Source organism: Manacus vitellinus, unplaced genomic scaffold (genome assembly GCF_001715985.3).
Source record: "Manacus vitellinus isolate BGI_N305 unplaced genomic scaffold, ASM171598v3 scaffold_44_pilon, whole genome shotgun sequence".
Lineage (NCBI taxonomy): Eukaryota > Metazoa > Chordata > Aves > Passeriformes > Pipridae > Manacus > Manacus vitellinus.
Window position 1 is genome coordinate 2,815,516 of NW_021940565.1, and position 19,146 is coordinate 2,834,661.

The following is a 19,146-nucleotide window of genomic DNA, read 5'->3' on the forward strand; positions in this document are numbered from 1 at the left end:
CATACAGATTGTAGTCTTTTCAGCTTCTAGAAGCTTTTTATTCATGTATCAGTGAGAAATAAGATCTGTTTTGCATTGCTGCCTTGTTGTGCCTCAGCCTGAACTGGGAATTGTTCTGGAGAGCACCGCGAGCTCATTCCACCAGCCTGTCAGTTATTGCTCTGTGAGTTTGCAGGCAGACACATGTGGAGAAGCATTTCTTCAAGCATGACTCCACGTTCACTGCCATCAGCAGTGGGAAGCTATCTGGGGCAAATGCAACCTTCCAAAAACAAGACAGAGTAAGATATGCTGTGTTGAGGCTGCTCTGTTTGTACTGAGATCATTCTGGACCGTTCCAAGAGGGGGAAACACTGAACCCAGTGAGTGTTTGGTTTAGTGGCACACGGTGGGTTTGTGGTGCTCATCATTTTATGGTGCCTGTGGTGCATGCAACTGGTGTAGAGCTTCAGCCTTTGAGGCCATTCTCTTTAGTATTTGATTGTATGCAAATCCAGCATGTTAGCCTAAGGAACTGTCCCTTGTGTTGCAAAGCAGTTTGAAAAAATGATCAGTTTTCTGAAATCTGGGCACGGCAGATGTTGGATATTCAATTCAGAATTGTTATGTAAATATTCCAAGCCATTCCAAGAATGGCTTCTGGGGAACTGGTGTATTTATTTTAATCACAAGCTGTATAGTTCTTAATTTTAATTAACTGTAGTTTAGGTGTTCAGGGGGAAACTATGTGTGGCTTTGCTTTGCACAAATGGTGGAACATGGAGGTGATGTCTCATGATATTCCAGACCAGGAACTTGTAGGCAGTAGTAGAGGAGCTTATGTTAAAACTGTCTGATGATATTTGTACTATTTTTCATTATAACCTCTGGGGATTCAAAGAATTACCAGACACAAAATATATTGAAGGGAGTTTCTTAATTTGAACTTGTTTGATACTCGACTTTGATAATTGATACTTTAAAAAATCTATTTCTATTTTAATTGTAAAGTTATCATTAAAATACAAAGAAAAATACTGAAAGTGTAATGATAAAGCTAAAGCAGACAGAGGTATTATATCCTCTGCCTGTGCAGTAGTTGAGAAGTGAATACAGTTTTTGGGGAGCTAGTTACTAATTTCAGGATTTGCTTCATAAGAATGGCTGTATTTATGCTTGAGTGCCCCTCTGCATTGTCTCTTTCTTTCCTTGTAAAAGGCAAAAGTAAATCCAAGAGTTGTGTTGATGAACAGCTTCCCTTATCCAGTAGAAAGGTGGAGACCAAAATTGGGCCACTGGTGTAAAACATGGAAGAAAATGACATACATAAACATTGAAAGCATTGAATGCCTGGGAAATTGTATTGCTGTAGGTAATATTTAGATAGTATTTGTCAAAAAATTGGACAGCTTTATTTGATACTCTGAATATAAAAATGAAAACCAATTTTACTCAAACTAGATGAAATGAAAACTGTCCTTTTTCCCCCTTGAGTTCTTGAATAGCTGCACTGGCATCATTCTGCCAGTGAGGGGGGGATCCATAATCTCTCATTTACCTGAGGTCACTTCAGAAGGAGATTATTTCGTAGACAGTACAGATATCAGAAATGATCTTAGCTGAAAGGAAGCAGCTGTGTAACACATGAAAATGTTTAGTCCATTTTTTGGCAGTTTTATTGCCAGTGTGAGTTTATCCTGTCTGTGGCTTTTTAATCCCTTGCTGTATGGGCACATCTAAAAAGTCACGCTGGTCGTGATTGGTGCTGCAGATGAAGCTGCTTTTGGCAGGGCTGTTCCACAGGAATGTGATTTCTGTGCGTGTTAATGAAATATTCACACACATATAGTTAAATATATATTAAAATCTGTGGATAGAAACAAGTTAGAAGTTTGCTGTCCTCGGGTCTGTGAGGTTTTATCATTTATTCTTTAGTTCAAGAATGCAGTGGAAAGAAACAAGTAGAACTCATAGAAACTCATTTTTTTCTACAATATGTGTCCTAAAAGTTTGATTAAAAAGTGTTGCTACTATTAGTGCTGTGTTAGACTTCAAACACTCCTCTCAGAAATTCCTTGAGCTGTCGTGGTTTGTTGCTGGTTGTCCTGCTGGAAGGCCAGATTTTAGGGGACTGGTCTTTCTCCCAAAAAGTTGGTTCAACAAGCTGCCTCCCGGTCTAAGGCAGCAGCAGATTTCCTTGCTCCATAGATGGCTCATTCAGATTAACATATGCTTTGTGGTGAAGTTAAGTTTCTGTGTGGACTTTTTTGTGGGTGGCTAATTTGGGTTGTTTTTCGTTGCTTAGCTTAGTAGTTCTATTTAAGCTGTTGCTGGCTGTCTGTTAGAAGTGACGCAGACCTATTTGTGGATGCTCATTTCTGGCATCCACAACCTCCATTTTAATAAGATGCATCCGTGGGATAATTCCCTAAAATGGCTCTCTTGTATCATGACCCGTTTTCCACCTGACACACTTAGTTTTGGTAGTGTTTTGGAAAGACTTTCTTAGGCTTTAAAGGGGGGTAATTTGAAGAACAATCGAACTAGCAAAGCCTTTGTCTCACGATGGAACGTCTTCGTTCTAAGGAGCAGAAATTAATTTTGATTTTTCCATTCAGTGGCAATTAACAGTATTCCTCTCTAGGTTGTCTAGGTAGCCTCAGGGATCACCCTGTGCTGCAGTTTTCCCACTGAGGTGATGGGTGCAGGAGAGATGGTGATTTAAAGGGTTTTCTTTTCCTACTCAGCCACCTATCTTCACAGATTGTATGGAACCAATGCAATCTGTGCATTGTGTACCCTATTCCAAGCTCTGCTGAAAACCAGTCAGCCCAAAATCTAGAGGTGGAAAAGTGTATTAGCAAGGCTTTCTAAGGAAATTAAAACTTAGTGTAGCTCTCATTCAAGAATGAGTTGTAGTGAGATCTACTGAGAGCTTCTAGTCTTGTAGGTCATCGAGCCATGTCTGAGGTACATGAAATAAAAGCTCAGGAGTCCTCAAAGTTTTACTGCAATTTTCAGCCTGCTTAGCAGCAAATCTCCTTGTCAATGAACCTTGGTGCAGATTAGTCTTGAGAGGGAGGGAAATCCTGACGTTGGAGACTTTATTAAGTACTTTGATTTGGCAGAGACTTTTGCTGCTGAAGCATTACTGGAGGTTATTGAGGCCTGTGTTCGTGTTGTATTAAGCTGACCAGTGCTGAAGTTCTAAAGAACTCTTAATAGTGGGATAAATGGCCAAATTTTTTGTTTATTTGTTTTGTTGTTATGTTCCTAAATAAAAAATTGACCTGAAAATCTTCGTCCCAGAGTGATACTTTGGGCAATAGAAAGTTATGAAATCATCAATAAAAGATTGTTGTTGTGTACAGTTTATAAACATCCACATCAGAAAAGTGAAATCAGTGTGTTAGTTGGAATTCCATTTGTTATTTCTGTGCAGCCTTCTCTGTACAAAACCACGTACAAAAAAAGTGTATTCAATAATTACACAGTATTTTTGAGTGTTCATTTAAAATAATAGGCTCCCTTGATAATGGGTTACAAAGAGCATGAAGAAAGCTTTCTTGGTTTCCAAGTATGTTGAATCCAGAGTTCTGTTTTTCTGTGGCATTATGTTTTTGTAATTGATTTAAATTAGTCTGTTTTCTGAAGATCCACAGTTGGTTTTCAAAATTTAATATCTAAGTGCAGACTATCCCTGGGTTTTGCAGTTAGGAGGCAACTTCAGTTCTAGAATCTAAATATGCCAGACTTACAGTTGAAATGAAATCTTTCCTTTCAGGCTGAAATTTTTCATGCCACATTTTTGTGTGCAATGAAGTTTTTTTGATATTACTGACACTGATTTGGGAGCATCTGCCTCTAATACCAATTGAATATGTGGTGTAAAAGTTTTGAGTTTTTTGTTTTTTGGTTTGTTTTTTTTTTAGTTGTTGTATTTAGTTTCAGAATTTACCAGGACCACATTCTTCAGTGTCCCAGAAACAAAGCTATTCTTAGAAAAGTGAAGTTATGGCTGGATGCAAATAACAGATTTGTATATGATGGTTTTTGCCCCTTAGCCACTTTTACTGTGCTTAAAATAGAGTCTGTCTGGATTTGTTTCTTGGTTTCTGTTTTGAGAGAGGTGCTAATGTGTCCCAGTTATGAATAAACTTTCATGTAGTGTTTTTGATGATGTTTCCCACTTCACAGATGGGCATTTGAGGCTCTGAGAGTTTAAGGTTCTAGGAAATCTTCAGCAGGGTTGAGTCTTGAATGGTGTTCTTTGCCTTGTCATTCTGGTTCATCCTTCTCTAAATTCAGCCCAAATACAACCATTGGAGTGGAGGTGACAGGTACTAGATGTCCTCCTGTGGTTGCATAGGGATTGTGGGAATTATTCCAGTGTTTGCTTAGTGTTTTTAAGACTAAAATTCTGGGAAGCTCATGTACAGGTTGCCTGTCCTAACTGATTGTGTCCTTGTAGGCTCAGCAGGTGTGGGATGGGGGGTTCAGGGTGATGGGACTGCATTAAAAGCCACTGTAATATTGCTGAAGAGGTGTCTTCACATGTTACACTTGTGTTAAAAATACAGACTTTTTTTGGCTAGAGGTTTAAAAATGCAGTGTATAAAATATGGATTGAGAGAGTTTGTCATCTGGTTGTCTGTGCTCCCACCAGCTACGATGGGGTATCTGAAAAATGCAGAATGTAGTAATCTTTTTCCCAAAGTTGAGGAGGAATGGTGGATGCTGTGTCTCAAACATAGGCAGAAATGTATAAATTGGAAGACTATAACAAAGAGAATATAGTTATTTCCCATGGCAATAGTGAGAGTTGATCTGTCCCTGCTAAAAAAACCCTGTGGATAAAGTAGACTTTCTACCTGAGTCTTTTCACAGCTTTCTTCCCCTTTTCATGTCTGTCTGTACTACTACACCAAGAAAAATACACTGTAGCTTACACAGAACGCTGTTCTGCTCTGCATGTGTGTAAAACTGATTTCATGTACAACTGAAAATGCTGAAATGGGCGTGGTGGCAGAGAGGGACTGAAAGCAGACAAGAATTGCTGAGTGAAATTGTTAGATATTTTAAACTTCTCATCTCTCCAGTCCTCAAAAGTGACCTCAAAAACAAGTCAGTTTGAGGAATTCTGAAGCGATCAGGAGAACCAGTGGAAAAGATCTGTTAAATGTGGGGAGGTTGATGGGGTTTTACGGTATTTTAAAAATATGATTGTGCAATGTGAATTATACCACATTCAGCTTCCTCTGTACCAACTCTCAGTATCTAAGAGGGTACAAGTAAATATCCCTTAGTTGAGACCAGGATATCTAGAATTTGTGGCAGCTACTTAGTGTGCTATTTTCTGTACACAAGCTTCCAAGTTCAGTGTGGGATCTAAATAAGCCAGCCAGTTGGAGTCTGAAAAAATAGTCTGGTACAGAAATTACAGTAACAATTTTAACCTTAAAATCTTAAGGCCACAGCGAAGGTCAGTTAACTTATTTGATAACGTGGCAGAGCAGCTGAAAGGTAATCTTTGCTCTAGAATTTTGGGAGCATTGTGCCTTCTGTAATTATGCCTAATAGTAACTGTAGTCATTCAAAGTGAACAGCTGACTTGCTTGGATTTCTTAACAGTGCAGTGAGCCCTGCCAAGTGCCATTATTGCCTGTGCTGTTCCCTGTCCTTCTGTTCCCTGCCGTGGGGGTTATTTAACTTTGCTAAGTAGCTCTGACATCTTCCCTGTGTCGCTGCTCTTCAGAGGTGTGTGCAGCTGCCTCCTGTTCTTACAGCACAGCGAGTCCAAACCTGGGGCACAGCAGCACTTTAAGGGCTGGACTGAGAGAGTCCGGACTAACAGCTGCCTCACTGATAGAATGTGTCAGTGTTAGGGCAAATTAAGAGTCACTTGGTGAGCCTGGGACTTGCCAATGTATTCTGTGCACAGGTTAAACGTGTCCTGTGTTAAAACACCTGGTAGGTTGTTCTACAGGAGTGATTCCAGTGCTCTGGCACGGGAATGTAGCATGTACAACTGAAGTTTGGATGAAAAGGCGGAGCTCTTGGAGCTGGATAGTTTCATGTGGCTCAAAACCTTGCAATTATCTCTTTATAACTGTTGTTGGATGGCACTGGGTGCTTGTTTAATGTGTGACTTGGCAGGAATGTTTGTAGAGGGACACATGGGCTCTTCAGAGGGAGGATTTGTCATCCCTGGCTTGAGTACCTGGTCTAAAGTCTAATTTTGCGAGATTATCTTCTTTGGCAACCAGTATCAGGTCTAAATTTAGTTAAATAGAAATATATTGATCTGCCTAATTGAAAAGAGCACTGTGTGATGCTTGATTTATTTCTGCAAGTCACATTACTGAGGAATGTGTAATCATTATAAATGTTTTAATCATTATGAAATATTCAGTTTATTTTTCTCTGTAGTATAAGTTTGGAAAAAACTTGTCAAACAGTATGAATTTCAGTAATATCAAAGGCATAGAGCTCAGCTGTAATGAGCAGACTAATTTTTGTAAATTTAACATAAAAAGGTGTTATTGGGGAACGTGGTTACTGTCTCCTGTTCTTTAAGCTCTCAGATGTAGAAAGAACAGTTGTTACAATTAAGGTCTGCCCAACCATGAAGTGTGTCTTGCTCTGTAAAGAAGAGTTATGATTAAGATTTTCCATGTTTCGTCTCTACCAGAGGTGCAGGCTTTGGAAAATATGACAAAACATTATCTTAAACTGTTCTCAGACTTCTTTCTGCTCTGTCTGCATCTTGTTAGGGCTTTGTAAATTTGAGGGGTAAGAAATTACCTGATTTGTCTTTTTATTTCCTCTTTTTTCTTTGGTTGGTTGATTGGTTTTGTTTGCCAGCTTCCAGATTATTCACAGTTGTGAAGCTACTTCATGTGTACAAAATCCTTGACTAGGATGAGTCTTTTGCTGCAAATAAAAGCTGTATATGAGCTGTTTGCACTTGAAAGGCTGTGTGAGCACAGTGATTATAGCATGGGACTCCATAGTTCTATGCTCACCTGGAAGCTTGTTTGCCACCCTGTGTTCCTGGTAATTATCTGCCCAATGCCTGCTCTGATGCTCCAGGATGATTGTGGTGGACTCTTTATTGCAAATACAAGTCTGGGAGCAGAGGGTAACAGGAGAACTGAAGGGATGAATGTGCCAGCTTCATTCACAGACCTTTTACTGAAGACTTTATGATAAACTGATTTTCCTCGTGGAAGAGTAGCCTAATGTCTGATCTAGACTCCACCTTGATAAACTAGTCTTCCTGGATTCAGGTCTCCAGACTGGCTGAAAGCAGTTGTGTGGCTGTGAATAATCCTGATGGGCAAAGCTTGACATGTTGTTGAATTGCAAATAAGTGTTGAGGCAGCCTGCAGAGTGAATGGGTGCTTGAAATATGCTGGACTGATAACTCCAAAGATAAGCTTGTCAGAATTCATGTGTCAGGCTGGGTGGGCTTTCCCTTCCCTGCACCTATAGTTTGAGTAGTGAGCTGTGGCTTCCAGTGAAACCTTGCAGTGTCAAAGTGTAGTTTTTTTGGATAGATGAGGGATGGCCTAACAGCCAAACTGAGGTCTGTGATCTGCTTGGTGGGCTGGGTTCTCCCTGCTTCCATCCTGTGTTTCATGGGTTTGGATGATGTGAAGAATGACTGTTGGTGTAACACTTGCTGTTGAAATAGCCAAATGCTGACTAATCTGGAAAAAAAATCTGGGAGTTACTGACTTTTCATGAGGGGAGAATATATTTCTTAGCCATGTATGTGGCCCCATAGGAAGATTAAGACTGTCCCCTTGGCAGCAGCCTGCATGGGTTGTAGTAGAAAAGCATCTGGCCCAAGTTATGCTGAAGCTGAACCACCCCAAGGTTATTTGCCATCTTAATTTTTTCATCTTTTCAATCATGGCTTGTAAATTGAAGTAGAAGGCAGAGGAGGATGGGAATGTTATCATTCCTATATAAAAAATTTCCACTGTCTTTTGACATTGCTTAATATTTCCATGGTCTTTTGACATTATTTAATGTCCGTCATGACTAAGTAAGGGCTTTGTTCTTTAGACTGCTTGTCCTTGCAGACTCTCCTTAATCCATGAGCACCTTGAATGTGAATCAAGTTCCTTTTGAAGATTTTCTGCAGTTCTCTGAGTTTGACGTTGGAGCTTGTTGATCACCAGAGGATTTGAGATTTGAGCAGGATGTCTTGCTTCTTGCTGCCTGCTTTAGAACAAAACACAGGGGTATTTGAGCATACATAGCTATTCTGGAATTCAGATGGAAATATATAAAAAAATGCCATTGTAAAGAGGCTAGCAGGATTTTTGGAGTGTTAAAATCAGTGTTCTGGTTAAGTGAATGCTCCTTGTGTTCCTGCCTGGTGATGAACAGTGACTCTGGCAAGTTCCTTCTGAGAACTTGTAGTGAAGTATCAGTGTTAATTACTGGGTTCTTTCTCTCAAGGCCTATTCCAGAGGAAGGAAGGAGGAAAGAGATGACCTGCTCTAACAGCCCTGTAATTTACTGCTGCAGGAAGAACAGTGTAACTCTTGGTTTAAGGAATTCTCACCCTCCCTGTCTGATCATACCGTGTTCCTAGTTTTGATAAACAAAAAAGTCTTACTCTGTGTATTTAGTTTCTCTGGCTGCTGTGTTTGTGATGATTTTAATTGGAAAAAAAGCAAATTCCAGAAATACTGTACTGCAGTTAATGGTGTCTCAGCACTTGGCTTCGGGAGTGGGTGAAGTCATTGAGCTTCCCCAGTGGAGAAATAGCTGCTGGTGGAAACTTTGCATGTTTGTGGGGATTGGGATTGGGTTTTAATTATTTGTTTTGTAGTGAAATCATGGATGGTATTTATCACTTCTGCAGTGTTTGATGTTAATTAAATGCTGACACTCGGGATTTTGTGATGTTCAAATTGTAGAGATGGAAATACTTCAGAATTCCTAGTGTTACATAAGGGTAGAGATTTCTGGAGTTAATGCATTCTTTGGCATCCTCCAGTATGCTGAAATGAAACAGCATTAGTGGTGTTAAATATGCTGTCCACTTCTGCCCTGTGAGCTCTGACTTAAATGCTGGCTTATATTCAGACTGTTTTACTTTTCTGTTGTTTTTCTTTACAGGCAAATTTTGAGGAGTGAACAGGAGGTACCAGACTAGATGAGTTTCCAGCGAAATGTCGGAAAAGTCAGGCCAGAGTACAAAAGCAAAGGATGGAAAAACAAAGTATGCAACACTCAGTCTGTTTAATACTTACAAGGGAAAGTCACTGGAAACTCAGAAAACCACAGGTGAGTGAACTGTCTGCAGTGGTGCATTCTTTCGGTTTCATCATCACTGCAGTGCTAATTAAGGCTGCAAAGTATATGAGCACTTAACCACAGCAAGATTTTTTTCTTACCTGCTTGGTCCAGCAGTGAAGTGGAAGGATTGTGGAAAGCAGCATTCATTATAGTTTTTGGTTAGCTGGAAACAAGAGTGTCGGTTCAGAGGCAGCATTTGCAGTCTAGTAGGAAGTAGAATGTAGGTAAATAAAAACTGGTTTATAGCCATTTGTTATCAGCAGATGAGATGCCATTCCCCAGCTGTGCTTTTCACTGCAGTGAGGTTTGAGGTACTGGAAGTGTTTGTTTAAGGAGAAGGCAATGCTTGTTTTCAGGTTGGGTGCTTTGTCTGTTTTGTGGACAAACACTGGGTGAAACTTGCACTGACACCTCAAATAAGGTGACTGTGAGCCTGCTTTTTCGTGACTGATGGGATTGAGAACCAGGGGAGAATGACATTCTGAGAGTTTTGAATTTGATTTGACATAGTAGCCTAAGTTGAGGGTAAAAGAGGGAAAGTAAATTCAGACTTTGTTAAAGTTTGCCACAATATTATTTTTAAAGGTTGAAACTGAGTTGTTTGTGATGACACAGCTTGCCCAGGGCAGTAACTTGTACTTGTTCACCTGAATTGATTACTTGGTAGGTTAAGTGTCCTGTGTGGTGCATTAGCTTTGTACTGCTTTTTTATGCTCGTAGTCTGGAGTTAATGCACTTTGTAGGAATGTTTTTGTGAGGGCAACATCTGCCAACTGAAATTGGCAGCAAAAAAGAACTGGGCTGGACCCATGTGGATATTCCTGGACTCATCAATGTACACTAAGTTCCAAAAGGAGCAAGAGAATTATGCTTGATGAAATATTGAAGGATATTAAGGCATCAACATCGTATTTTAAGTGACTTCTCTAGCTTTCTGTGTGTAAAGGTGGGGCCACATATCCTTTTTAATCTGGAATAATGGCTGTTCAAAAAATACTCAAGTTCTCCCAAACCAAGTATTTCCAATTGCCTTTTTAAAAAAATTCAGTTATGAAGCATTTTGAATTTCTGTTTCTTGTACTCTGAATTTTTTCTGACTTCTCTCAGGGCGTTTCTGTGTAGCTTTGCATAAGCCCTGTCTGCTAAACAGCCCCACTGACTTGCCCTTTCTGCTTTGCCCTGCAGTTGCCGCACGCCATGGATTACAGAGCCTTGGAAAAGTTGCTATTTCCAGGAGGATGCCTCCCCCAGCCAACCTGCCCAGTCTCAAAGCAGAGAACAAAGGCAATGACCCCAATGTGAACATCGTGCCTAAAGACGGCACAGGATGGGCTTCGAAACAAGAACAGCACGAAGAGGAAAAGTAAGCGACCGATGAGCTCTGCCTTGGTTTGCTGTGCCAGTTCTCTCCAGTTTCCCCAAAACTAGGGATGGGCAGGGCCTGGGGAGGAATTGGCTAGACTTAGAATCATAGAATCAGCCAGGTTGGAAAAGACCTCTGAGACCATCAAGTCCAACCCTTGATCTACTACCACCGTGGTTACCAGACCACGGCACCAAGTGCCACATCCAGTCTCATCTTAAAAACCTTCAGGGATGGAGAATCCACCACTTCCCTGGGCAGCCCATTCCAGTGCCTGATTACTTCCTCTGTAAAGAATTTCTTCCTAATATCCAACCTAAACCTCCCCTGGTAGAGCTTGAGACCATGCCCTCTTGTCTTACTGCTGGTTGCCTGGGAGAAGAGACCAAACCCCACCTGGCTACAACCTCCTTTCAGGGAGTTGTAGAGAGTGATGAGGTCTCCCCTGAGCCTCCTCTTCTCCAGGCTGAACAACCCCAGCTCCCTCAACCTCTCCTCACAGGACTTGTGCTCCAGTCCCTTCACCAGCCTTGTTGCTCTTCCCTGGACCTGCTCCAGCACCTCGACATCCTTCCTGAACTGAGGGGCCCAGAACTTGATAAAGTCCTCAGAGTAGCTGCCAGAGAGGAAATAGCACCACTACTAATTTTTGTGAGGGGGATAGCTAAAAAAAAAAAAACCACAAAACCCACACATACAAAAGAACCCCTCACACTTAAAATGGAAGTGGTCTGCCTAAAAATTCCACATGAGGGAAGAGTATTTCCTTTAGCCACATGGTGGCTACCTGTGTGTAAGTTTTGATGTCTGCTTAAAGGAAATATTTTTGTAAGATCAGTGTAACCACCTTTAGTAAAATTCTCTTGAAACTCTAGGAGCAACCCTGAGATGCACAGCAGCTAAGTTAAATAATAATATTCAAATTCGTGAAAGTATGCAAAAATCTGTTTAATTGTGATTATGCTGGCTACAACCAGAAAACGCAGAAACTCTTGATTTATATACATTTATTTGAATCTCTGCTTTATTTTTCTAATAGTTCTTGATGTTTGCACTTCAGGATTTTTTTGCTGGAATGCCATAAATTCTACAGACTTAAAAAATTTTCTGTCTTAAACTACACTATTGTTTCAAACTCCTCCAGTATGTCTTAAAACCAAAACAGAAGTGATGGCAATGTTGATGCACTTTATGCTGTGTATAATATAACTTTCCCATGCTCAATGCAGTTTCATCTGCTAAATTTGTTTCACATTTGTACAGCTGAAGAAAATAGAAACTACAACTTTTCAGTTTCTACTTGGAAAGTATTACAAAGCAGATATTTTGCCACGTAAGCTTAAAATAGGATGTGATTCTCACTACAAAACTGGAAGCAAGGTTTAAATGTTAATTCTTTATCATACAGATTGTTCTGAAAAACAGTTGAAGCTAGAGGCACTGACTGGATGTTTTTAGCACTTGTGAAAGCAAAAGATGAGGTTTAAAGCTTTTCTTCCCCATCTTGCCATCCCTTTATTTATTTGTGTACTTTTTTACATTTAAATGTCAGTTTTTGCCATCTCTTTGAAAAGCTATTAGACTTCAGGAATATGGTGTTGTGTTCAGTCTTTTATTTTAAGCTTTTGAAACTGCAAATTTACAGTTTTCTGCCCCGTGTTTTGCTTGATACTTTAACAACATCTTCCTCTACTGCAAGGTCACTTGCACTTTGTCCTGTTAAATCTGCAGCTTGTTTGACTAAAACACATTTTTTTTCTGCATCTTTGCTTTTCCATGGCCTCCTGCATGCGTTACATTCCAGTAGTTGATGTTATGTTTAAAAATAAGTGGCTGTCCTTTATCTGCAATTGGAAGTGTTTTGCCTTTGTGTCTGCATGTATATTATTCTGATAAAGGCCTTGAAGACCCCATACAAGTAAAACAAGGAGGGGGAGGGATTTGCTCCCAGGAACAGGTGTGTATGCCCAGGCCATGAGCAGATTCTCCTAATTTGGACCATCTGAAGTGTTTGCTCAAGTCTTCAGGCCATTTGTGTAACTACTCCTGTATTTCTGTGATATTTCGACATGCTTGAAGTGCTGCAGTTTACATGTGGAGTGTTTTATTGTTCCTCTCACAAGCCTTGTGGGTAATGGGAACATCTTGATAAGAGTTTGCTTTAGTCTCTTGTATCACTGCATTGGAGTTCACGTGAATGAGCTGTTCCCTGTAATTTAGGTTTTTTACTGCTTTCCTGAGCTGTGACTCGTTCTGTGGGTCACAGTCCCTTGTTCCTGGACAGTGCAGCCTGTTGTGTATTGATTTGATTAATTTAGCTGAGTTCTTTCCCTCATCCCACACCTATAGGACATTGCTTAGATGAATAAAATTCTAAGTGGCTTGGCTTTGAAACAGGGTAAGAATGCAAGGAATAGTTTCTTTAACAGTTTTGTTCCTTGGTTCCCTTGTGTGTGACAAAATATAGCCATGGAAGTTCCCCAAAATCTGCTTAGAAAATGTGCAACTGTAAGAAAGTACAAGTGGAAACAGGAAAAAAAAAGATAATTTTTTTTTTAATCACAGTAATCTCTGGAAACAAATGAAAATTGCATTCAGTTGTCCTTGTGAGAAGCCTGTGTGTTTCTCCCCAGTAATGATTTTTTTTAATGATGTTTACTTCTGTGTCAGTTCTCAGACTACTGTGTAGGGCGTGGGTGGATCACTGCAGAACCCAAATGGAACTGACTTCTCAGCCCTCAGAAATTTAGGATTACTGTAGGATCTGCTTAAAACACAATTGCTTCCTATGAGTTACTTGACTTGATACTGCATTAGTTATCTCTTTACTGGTATAGTAAAGTGATTTTAGACTACAGGATTTGCCCCAGAGTTCCTCTTTTATCAAAAGTCACTGCTAATGAGCTGGAGGTCTTGACTTGTAGACACAAATGCTGTGGGTCTTCTGTTATCTGAATATGCAGATTTCAGAAATAGCTTTTATGGAACCAAGTTAAACAATATCTCTGAATCTGCAGACTAGGAAAGTCTTATGTGTCTAGTTTTTTTACATTGGACAAAAAGAGTGCTTGTGTCTCTTCACTGTTAAGGTGGTGAGACTGAGACCATTTCTTAAGCCTTCAGCTTCTCAGCTCCAGTTCCTGGTACCCATGCAGTTTTTCATGATGTCTTTAGCTTTCCTTATCAGTTCTTTTACTTCTAGTTTCTGACATGTTTGCCCTCTTTCTCTCGGTTCATGGTGGTTTTGTAATGGTTTCCTCTAGTAATTCCTGAGGCAAGGGAACATTATTCCAAATAATTTCCTTCAATGGTTGTAGATGGATGGTTTTTTGATTGTCCAATACACTACTCTGAAAGTTATAATTCAGTTCATGCCTGACTGTATTTTCTGCCCAGCCATTTTCATTCATTCCTCTCCGCTTTGGGAAGTGGACTCTTGAAAGAATTAGCTAATTAATTCAATTTTTTTTTGACTGTTACTATAACAACTTCTTTTATGTAAGAAAATGCTTCTTCTGCGGAAAAGTAGTTATTGGTTCTTCAGCTGCACAGCTCCCTCATTTCATTCACTTGTTTGCAATCCTGACGAGCTTATCCTGTGCTCACCCTCTTGTATTCACAAGTGCTTTTCCTCTTCGTTGCAGACAGCCAGACGTGCCGCAGACACAGCCAAAACCTGCTGTTCCTGCTCCTCCAGAAGCAGCTCCTGTTGCCAAATCCTGGGCCAACACCAAGCCAGGTGGACAGGACGGTAAGTGCTGGTCAGGTGGAGGGTTTTTGCCTGGCCCAGCAGGCTGGGAATGCTGCTGGGAGAGACCTCCACACCCAGCAGTCCTTTGAGTCCTGACCTGGCCAGTTGGGACTGGAGAAAGTTGTGGAAGCCTTTTTCCAGGCTGGAAGGTGAGACAGTGGCTGGTGACTGCAGCTGCAGGAGGATTTATCAGCAGGTCTGACTGCTTTGTAAAGGGTTGGGGTAGTCACCTCTTCTGAACTGACGGGGAAATGGTGGTGGCAGTGTAAAACCTCAGAAATGGCTGTGGTGAGGAGAGAGAATCACAGTCAGTTCCTGCAACATCTGCAGTTCTTGGCATGGGAAGGAGAGTCGTGAACACTTGGTGGTCATAATCCTGATCATAATTTTGGATCATTTTGTGCGAAGTGCATGTAGTTGTGTTTCTGTTTTAACACATGCTGCAGCAATACTTTCCCCTTTATTTTATAGATTCCTTGGTTATTTTAGTATCAAAGTGATAGTGTTCAAGTAGTTTTTTTCTGGGGAAAAGTTAAAGGTTTGTCTAACATAATTGTATGAAAGGATGGAGAACTATTTCCATTGGTGTGAATCTTGACTTAATCTTACATTATAAATGTTAAGATCAGAACTGAATCTTCAGCAGATTTTTTAAATGCTTGTAGAGTGAGAAGTTACTTAGAATTCCTGTGTCTCCGTTGTGAAAAATACCCTGCAATGTGTTTTGTTCCTTAAATTTGAGTATTGCAGACTTTCTGTGGCTGTAAAATGGAGTTTAGGCTTTCAAGTTGAAGAAGTGAATTCTCTTCTGAATAGAGATTTTAAAATAGTAAAATCTAAATTGCGTGGAGGTCACTTCTTAGACATTATATAGTTTGTTAACATCACATATCCAATGATTTGGGATTTTGTCACACTAAATATTAGAAGTGACAATCCTACATTCTTCATTTCTTGCTCTCCTCTCTGATGTTCAGTGTTTCTTTCATTGTCAAATATAGGAACTTTTCTCCTATAAGCTTTTACAAGATCTCTGTGGAATAAAAAAAAGGAATTCACACTGATGCAAAGTGATCTGCACACCAGCCTTTCTGCATAAGCTGATAAGATCATCTCCATGACACAGGAAATAGTGATTCGGCTCAGTGGCTTCAAAATGCGTTTAGCTAATTATTTCATAGTTACCATGGCAGCTTGTGTGCCAAGCCCAGATGGCACCCTCATTTCATTCAATTAATGCAGGAGCGGGTTTGCTGTTTCCAGAAGAAATACTGGATGTGAGTTGGGATCAGCTGCTTGCTGTCCTCTGGTTTGAAACTCAGGGTACACCTGTTGTGCTCATGCTTTCCTGAGCTGCAGTTGGCTCTTGGAACCTGTACTGTTTCCAGATGCCTTGTGAGTGTTCCAGCAGTCACTCAGCCACTGCCTCATGCTCTCGTAAAACTTGAGTGAGGCAAGACTAAACCCTTTCCTGATCCTGTCTGTGGCCATGTAGAAAGGAGAGCCTTCTGAAATGTAACAGCAGCATGAATTTTTCAGCTCAGGCATTGGCTGACATTTGGGGTTAAATGCTGCCAAAATATCTTTGAATTCTTTAAGTTCTGTCTGAACTACTGGCTGACATTCTGGCTATTTCAGATTAAGAGCTTAAACACAATCAAGGAGATCGCTGATGCTGTTACTTTGCCTTTAAAACATTGTTGCTGTTCACAGTGTAGACTTGAGCAGAAAACATTTTTGAAGATTCATCAAACTCATGGATGTTGCATGGCCTGGGATCTGGGAAGGGGCTCCCTTGCCTGGCAGGTCATCTGGTTAGTGTGAGTGGTTTTCAGTCATGTTAAGAGCAAGTCTTTGGATGCAGCTGCATGGGAACATGAACAGTCAGTGTCCATTAACAAAAGACAAGTTAATGTGATCTGTAGTATGTGAATTCAGTGAAAATGGAAAGATTTCAAGGCAGTTTGTAGGCACCAGGATAAACAGTGGCATTTACTGTCATGCTTTTACAAAGTACAGAGTAAGGAGTTTATCCTGTGCTTGACTCCTTACCGTGGAAAAAACCCAACCAAAGTCCACTGAAATCCCTGCATTTTATTGTTAGGAATGATTCCTTCAGAGAGTGGAGGGGAAGAAAGCTTTTCTAGTTGTTAAAAAAGCATGGCTTGGGGAATGGGGGCTTTTGGATGGCGTGTGTTCAGATCCCTTTTTGTGAGTGTGCCCAGTAATCTCTGTAGGCTAACACCACGTCTCTTTTAGCAGCCAGTAGTAAAGACAGGTATAGGAACAGGGTGTTATTCAGGCTGTTGGAACAGAAATTTCCCCTCAGCAAGATAATCAGTGATTGGGCACTACAGTGCTGCTGATATAGGTCTATCCATTATGTGAATGGGGAGGTGAAGAAATTGGTGCAAAGTAGATGCCAACAAAACCTTCTACAGAGGAAGACAACCTGTATATTTGACTTCCATACCAGGTACAACAGAAGTCTTAAATTCCAATCTTGAGTTATAATGTCAAAGGTTTATAGAAATCAAGAACGCTACAATTCTTGATACTTCTCTCATAAGGTAAAAGCTGTGGCCTTTTAAAGTCCTGAAGATTTATTATTAGAACAGTAATTAATCTTAAAGGCATTGCAGTAACATAGTTGCCCATTCTTGGGTGCATTATAGTTATAGAATGAAAAGGAGGGAACCTTTGCCTGGAAGGAGTGGGGGAAAGTGTTTACAGAGCTGAGGAACTTCAGGTACTCCCTGTGTTCCTTGTTCCATTGTCCATTATTCCTCTCTGGTGCTTCTGGATTTTTCTCAGCCCCAACAACTGTGATAATTGGTCTAACAAATTTAACAACTCTGATAGCAAACATGAACACTTTACAAGGATTGCTCTTTACTTATGTGAATTACATTACCAGTAAATGAATGTGGCTTTAACACTCACTTTTGAAGGATGAACAGGCTTCTATTGCTCTCTGAACTGTTTTGACTACAGGAAGTTGTGACTTTGTGAATATCTTGCTGTGTAGGTCCACCTCTTCCAGTAAATAGTTATTTCCAACAAGAATTTCCCAGTCTGCCGGCAGCTGGGGATCAGGAAAAGTCAGGTAAAGATAAAGATGCACCTGAAGAGCTCCATGGATCAGGACCCAGCCTGCGACCACAAAGTAAGTGTGTGCTGCAAATTTCTGTGTAACTGCATGGATGGGTGTGGGACATATCAGAGGATTAATTGGGCCCTGTACAAAATTGATGAATATATTGTTTTAATCAACATGCTCCTGCACTGAAGAAATGGATATTTCAGACTTTACTCTGCTTTACTGTGTTCCTGAGGTGTGGAAGGTAGTGTTTGATCCTTTCACTTTCCATTTTCCCAGTCTGGTCAGTACTCCAGTTGTGCTCTGAGGAACACTTGTTAGTTGCACAATATTGACTTTTTCTTACTTCCAACTGGTTGATGTCACAACAGCTAAAATATGTATTTAAAGAATTCTTGTAATATTAACTAATTATATAAGTCGTCATTAGGGTTGTCCCCAAATGGTTAGTACTCGTAAGAGAGGAGCCTGAAAAATCCTGAAATGAAAGCTTAATCTGCAAGATACCCAAAGAGTGGATTGTGCTTTGAAAGGCATTGGCATCTTTGGTTCATGGCTGCAGTGCTCTGACCAGCTGGATCTGTTCAGGCTGTGGGGCATTAGATGTACTGAAAACAACCCATAACGGTGTTGGGTTTGCAGCTCTCAGGGAAGAAGCATGGATTGCTTCCCCAGGTCCTTGTAACAGGGAGGCATTTGGGGTTGTGCTTGTTACCAGTGGAAAACAAGATTCCTTTCTCCCTCAGAAGTTTGCTTTTGATGAGGTTTGACGGACTGAGGGTCCTGTCCTGCACTGTGGGCAGGACTGTCTTGTACCAGTGCAAGGCACAAGGTGAACTGCTTTTAAAGGGTTTGGGCTCTCAGGGAACCCTTAACTCCTTTCCATGTTACATGCTCTGGCTTTCCTTCATTTTTTTGTCAGGTCCTGCAGGTTGGGACCATGTCCCTATTCAGGTCCTTGCTGGATTTTGGTATAAAGAATAAATTGTCAGGAAATTTGAGATCTGTCCAACGCCAAATGAGGAGAACAGCTCTGCATGTCAGTCCCAGCCTCCTGCAGGCAGTTACAGTTTTGGGCAGCACTGTACATGCTATATTAAGCCCTTCTTTCGTGTCTGACAGCAGCAAGCTAAATGACTTGGCTAGTACTGCCCCTTTAGCAGCTGTGCTCCCCAGCAAAGATAAGTGCAGGAACTGTAATGGATACTTAGGAGCACAGTTTATCACTCCTTAAAGGGTTTGTTTCTCTAAAGGAATACTATTTACAGTGTGTGTCTGAATTTCTTTTGGTTCTCATGGATCTGAGAACTGCTGCTGAGTACTCTGTTTGGGGTTTTTTTTGTCCTGACCCTCTTAGTCTGTAGGCAGAAACTCCTAAAAGAATGGACTGCCTGGCACAAGTGATAGGTCATTAAAATCCCTTACTTTTCCTGGACTTTTTGCTAGACATTCACACGGAGAAGTACAGCCCTAATCACTTCTATTCCGTTCTTATCAGGCAGAGATACAAGCCAGACTCTGGTTTCACTTTGGCATATACCTGTGTGTTATCTTTCTTTTTGAGCTTCTCAAGAGTTTCCTGTAGGCCTTTGCTGCTTAGGGAGCTTAATCTTTCCTTTGACAGCATCTTCACAC

At 40.7% G+C, this 19,146-nt stretch overlaps 1 protein-coding gene across 1 annotated transcript in view; it reads left to right on the plus strand.

Annotated features, from left to right (window-relative positions):
* The window catches only part of PRRC2C (proline rich coiled-coil 2C), a 70,740-nt gene that overhangs the window by 7,441 nt on the left and 44,153 nt on the right, over window positions 1-19,146 (plus strand). The window contains exons 2-5 of the mRNA XM_018079019.2: window positions 9,118-9,285; window positions 10,483-10,660; window positions 14,305-14,411; window positions 17,440-17,577. Of these exons, the coding sequence (XP_017934508.2) occupies window positions 9,171-9,285; window positions 10,483-10,660; window positions 14,305-14,411; window positions 17,440-17,577 (538 nt within the window). The 5' untranslated portion in view covers window positions 9,118-9,170. The remainder of the gene's footprint in view (window positions 1-9,117; window positions 9,286-10,482; window positions 10,661-14,304; window positions 14,412-17,439; window positions 17,578-19,146) is intronic.